The sequence below is a fragment of the Artemia sp. Qi Xiang Cuo genome, chromosome 1 (assembly GCF_049724085.1).
Source record: "Artemia sp. Qi Xiang Cuo chromosome 1, ASM4972408v1, whole genome shotgun sequence".
NCBI classification, from domain to species: Eukaryota; Metazoa; Arthropoda; class Branchiopoda; order Anostraca; family Artemiidae; genus Artemia; species Artemia sp. Qi Xiang Cuo.
Window position 1 is genome coordinate 28,481,170 of NC_142794.1, and position 5,266 is coordinate 28,486,435.

At 38.2% G+C, this 5,266-nt stretch overlaps 1 protein-coding gene across 1 annotated transcript; it reads left to right on the forward strand.

Moving 5' to 3' along the window:
* The first annotated feature begins 866 nt into the window (after nt 1–866).
* LOC148956175 (E3 SUMO-protein ligase ZBED1-like) lies at nt 867–2,312 on the forward strand. The gene has a single exon (XM_089089621.1). The coding sequence runs from the start codon at nt 867–869 to the stop codon at nt 2,310–2,312; it is 1,446 nt and encodes a 481-aa protein (XP_088945747.1).
* The last annotated feature ends 2,954 nt before the right edge of the window (nt 2,313–5,266 follow it).

A 5,266-nucleotide genomic window follows, 5' to 3' on the forward strand; every position in this document is an offset into this window, starting at 1 on the left:
AGTAAAATATGCAACCTCAGACTAGTATAGCCTCGTACGTTGGTGATAAAAAGTATTAATCAAGATTTTAGACCTTAATTTTAGCTCTTCAACTGAAATTAACAACCTCCCTTTGCCACACAGGGTCAGGAGGCTTAAATTATACTTTGAAGGTTAGATTGACACTTCTATTACCACGACACTAGTTTCTTGTCCGAACAGTCCGAGGTTGCATAGGTCCCTGTGATGAAGCTGGTATGAAGTATGTAATGGGTAAGTCAGAGGGCGTCTTTCAAAAATGTAGAAGTGCACTAATGGGTTCTGTAATGTTGCCTGTTTGTGTGTCCTGTTTTTATGCTGCTTCTATGCTCAGTGAGGAAGAATGAGTCTGAGGATTTTTTCCTTTGGTAATTAAATAGTGTCACAGCCTCTCCAGGTTGTGCTCGGTTGATTTGATTATTCTTTAGGCAGATGCGTTTCCGACAACTCGTCTAGCCTAGACTCTACCGCCTAAACTCTAGGCGGTAACACTGTCTTGACTTTGAAATCTCATTAATTTCAGATTATTGTCTTGCTACATGGCTATTGGACTAGTAGATAACATTTCTGTAAAACAGATTGGCAAAATATAATATTTTGCCAAATAATTGAAATTTAGAAATTAAGCTGATATTATACTGTAATTTTTCATCATTTTTTTTTTTTGCTTATTGATCTAGAGTACATAGCAAAATCCAACCCTATATGCCAAATCGAATCCCCACATTTGGTCCATTATTTGCTGGTTGGTACTACGACTTTATTTAACAAAATCAGTTCCATTGGATTCTATTTGACTCTGAATGTTTAATATATTGCAGGTCCAGGTCTCTACCAGTTTTTGAAAAATGCCAAGTCCTTTGTGGGAATATTTTACAAAAGTATCGGCTAAGTCTGCACTATGCAAAATATGCAAAAAACGTGTTGCTACCTCTGGAAATACCACCAACCTTAATGCTCATCTCAAGACAAACCACAAAAAACAATACCAAAGCATAAAAGGAAGTACATCGGCCGGGGGTGCCAGTGTTAACCCTGATTCTTATTCGTGTCCATCTGATGATGAACATGATTCAAGTCAAATTGTCCCATCACATATCCAAAACTCAACCAGACCTTTGAGTCAAGCTAGTGACCCTACCCAAGTTACCCGTGGTAGAAGCGACCAGACTGACTCAGGAGCACCAAGTGCAAAGCAGCCGAGAATTGACTCGTTGTTACAGACCAAGTACAGTGCAAAGCACCCTAAAACTGTAAAAATGAACAAACTGGTTGTGAAATTCATTGCAAAAGATATGCAACCCCTCTCTGTTGTTTCAAATCCTGGGTTTATTGATCTGGTGCAGGGCCTTGACCCCAATTATACTTTGCCATCCCGAGCTAAAGCGACAAGAGATCTTCTCCCTGAAATCTATGCTGTAGAGAAATTGAAACTGCAGGAAGCGCTAAAAAAAGTAGAACATGTTTCCCTTACCACAGATATATGGACCTCCCGGGCGACTGAGGGTTTCATGGCTGTCACTGTACATTACATTGATGAGAAAGGCTGCCTCTGCAGCAACGTGCTTACTACAGCGAAAATTGAAGAAAGGCATACTGCTGATGCTATCACAGCTCATCTTCTGAAAATTGCCACTGAGTGGGGGATTAAGGAAAAGGTTGTAGCTGTAGTTACCGATAATGGAGCAAATGTGGTACGGGCTGTAAAGGATGCTGCATCTGCTGTAGGTAAAGACTGGAGACATGTTTCGTGCTTCGCATATACTCTGAATTTGATTGTGAGGGGTGCTATTGATGATACTGCTCACTTGTCACCTCTTGTCCAAAAAGCTGGGAACATAGTCAGCTTTTTCAGACGTAGTGTTGTAGCTGCCGACAAGTTGCGCCAGGTTCAGATCTCTATTGACAATGTTTGCACCAAAAAACTGATACCTGATGTGACCACTAGACGGAATTCGCTTCTCACTGTGTTGCGCAGTCTACAAGATTTGAAAGAGTCGGTACCAAGTTTGCTTGTGCTTCTCGGTAAAGTAGATATCCTGCTCACTGAAAGTGAGTGGTATGTTATTTCAAACATGATCGCGGTACTTACACCTTTTGACGAGGTCACAATCGAGCTCTTTTCTGAAAGCTATCCCTCCATCTCAAAAGTCCTGCCTTTATCCAAGATTTTGAGACGCCACCTTGTTCAGGTAGATTGTGGTGGATTTTCAAATGTCGCCGAGGACCTCCACAAGGCTTTGATGGAGAAAATGCAAGCTAGGTTTATAAGCCTCGTCAGGTCACACCCGTGACGATTGCCACATACCTTGATCCGCGTTTCAAGAAAATGTATATTTCCCCTGACGATCTTGTCTCGGTTGGGGGCAAAATAGCAAGAGAGATGGATTTGGCCTTGCTGTCTGCTGAATCCGTAGCAGCAGGTACAAGTACCGTCACAAACCCCGCGAGACAGCATCGACAGGCTCATGACAGTTTGTGGGGCTCACATGACGAAGTTCTGGTAGTCAACTCAGGACGTGGTTGGACAGCAGCCGAGTCTATCATGGCTCTGCAGCTTTTTAACAGGGAATCTGTAGTTCCAAGAAAAACGGATCCACTCAAGTGGTGGAATTCTCGCAACATGGGCTCTCAGAAATATCTTAACGAGGTTGCCATGAAATTTATGTCTGTGCCCGCCACCAGTGTCCCTTCTGAGAGAGTTTTTTCCAAGGTCGGTCAGTTGATCACCGAGCAGCAAAACCGACTCTCTGGGAAAAACATTGACATGTTGCTGTTTTTGAATAGCCAAATATAGCCGTGTTTTTTTCTTGAGCCCAAGTAGTATAATGTCTGGGTTTTCGTGATATTCTTTCATATAATCAAAGTTGGTTTTTTAATTGTTCAATGTTGTATCATTCAAAGTTTTTATAAAAAACAATAATGCAAAATACTCTTTAACTACGATTTTCATTATTTAACTTTGGCAAAACAAGAGTGTATCGGAGCCAAAAACGGTTCCGAAATATCGATATATCGAATATCGAACAGTGAAAATATCGATATATCGATATATCGAAATCTCGAAATATCGCCCAACACTAGATCTAATGAGTCTTTCTGAGAAGCGCTGTGATGACGACAAGAAGCGCCCTCTCTCCTTTCTTTCCTTCCCCAGAAGGCGGATTTCATCTGGACCTCAAATGGAACAACTGGAACATTTACCTGTATGTCTGAACAGCTCTTTCCGGTAAGCTAACTAATCAGTAGGGTAGACAAATAAAATGATTCCTGTTATTTTAAAAAATCAGTGGAAATTCTCAAAGCTTCAGAGACAATTTTCTTCGCTGTTTCACAGTCCCCAGATTGAAAAGTTTGGAATTTCCATCTATTAGCCTTGCCGAGTGACAGATTGCATATCACAAAAAAAAGAAACAAATTAAAGCAATGGTATTGCTCCACAGTACAATTGCTTTTTCCTCTCCTGAAATCTTGACATATTTCAACATACAATAAAAAACACGCAAAGGTCGTGATATTTAATGCAATAATGCTTTGACATGAATTATGTTGACATTACGATGCAATTTAATGAGAAATGTGACCTAAGAAATAAAAAATATTTCTTAAAATATATAGACAAAATATATATAAAAATATATATATATATATATATTAATATATATAAAAATATATATAATATAAAAAATTAATAAAAAATAATTAATATTAATAAAAATATAAAATATATATAAAAAATATTGAAAAAAAAATGTCGCTTACTTACTTCGGTTTCACTGAATTATGTTTAGTACGCAGTTTTAATTTTCTTTGATTCTTAGTATATTTCTTCTTGTTCCTATAAGCAGTATTTTTGGCTTCGTTGACTAGAAACCTCCACTAATTAGAACATCCGCTTCTTCGTTTTCTTAATAATTTATTTGCTCTCCTTGTCTGTCCCATTTTTCAGAGACTGTTTCTAGCTCTTTTTCAGTTATTATTAATTTGTTGATGTTTTCTCTCCCGCTATTTGCCTGTAAGCCTTGTGAGAAGCTCTCTTGTTTAAAGAATTAGATTATGTATTTTTTTTTCTTCTTTTTTTCTTTCAGAAAATCAACTTTTCTTTGAAATAAATCCTCTTAGCCAAAGTAGGATCTGTTTTATAATTAATGTTAGTGAGTGGGTGCCCCTTAAAAGAGTTGATGCTAATAACAAAGATCAATGAACATAAAAATGTGCCAATGTGTACTTTGAATGTGATCTGCAAAAGATATATCATCTAATTTCAAGAATGGGGGGACTATTATGCTTGTTGGCAATCCGCACCATCGGGCATTGATCTTCAAGCCAAAGAAACTGGACAAGATTTCAGCCAATGAAACAAAGCGTGGAAACGAAATGAAAGTAAAGGGTAAACAATATCAATAGTAGACAAAACTCTATAAAAAAAAAACTGGACAACATATGGCCGACAAAAGATCACTACTTTTTATGACAATTCCAAGTATGAATCATCTATTAAGTTTAAAGGTACCCTTTGGAATTCATCAGTATAAGGAAACAAGAAACAGAAGGGGGAGGGGGTGTATTTTGAGAGACGAGGGCATAAATAAAATTCTGAAAAGGTGAAGCACCCAGAAAAGGTGATCTAATCTTTATGAAAACTGTGGTACCAAATTTTCGATGCCTAAGACCCCTAAAATAATTGTCAAGCCCGTAATTACGACAACATCCTGTCATAGCACAGTGGATAAAGCTACACCTAAAAACATTTTACTTAAGCCTGCGGTTCAAACCTGCCTGTCCCAAAACCTTCTCTCTTGAGAAGTGGCAACCTTTGAGATAAATATAGCAAGGAAACTGACACAACTGTGTGGTATCCTCAGATAGCTTCTGTGACTTGTTAGTAACAGCAGTAGTATTCATTTCGAAAACCAAAATTTCGTGTAACAGGTGCGTGATTGTTCGTTATTATAAGGTGCATGCTTCTTATAGATAATATAAGGACACTCAGCCTATTGCTTTTGTATACTAATTAATCTATACTATTAGTGTATCGTCCGAGAAGTTTGGATCTGAGAAAAAAAGAACTGTTCTCGAAGATAAGTAGCGCCGAAATACTTGTTCCCTCTGAGACAAGCGATTTTGCGACAAGCCTACAGTTCTGACTTACACCAAAGGACGAAATGCTTATGTCAGTGGATTATTAGTCTCAGATCTATCCAATTACGGGCCCAGAATTTTGATATTGCTTAGACTTTTTCTTGGG

What these genes read in the sequence shown, in the direction of transcription:
- LOC148956175 (XM_089089621.1), top strand. Translation starts at nt 867, where the DNA reads ATGCCAAGTCCTTTGTGGGAATATTTTACAAAAGTATCGGCTAAGTCT.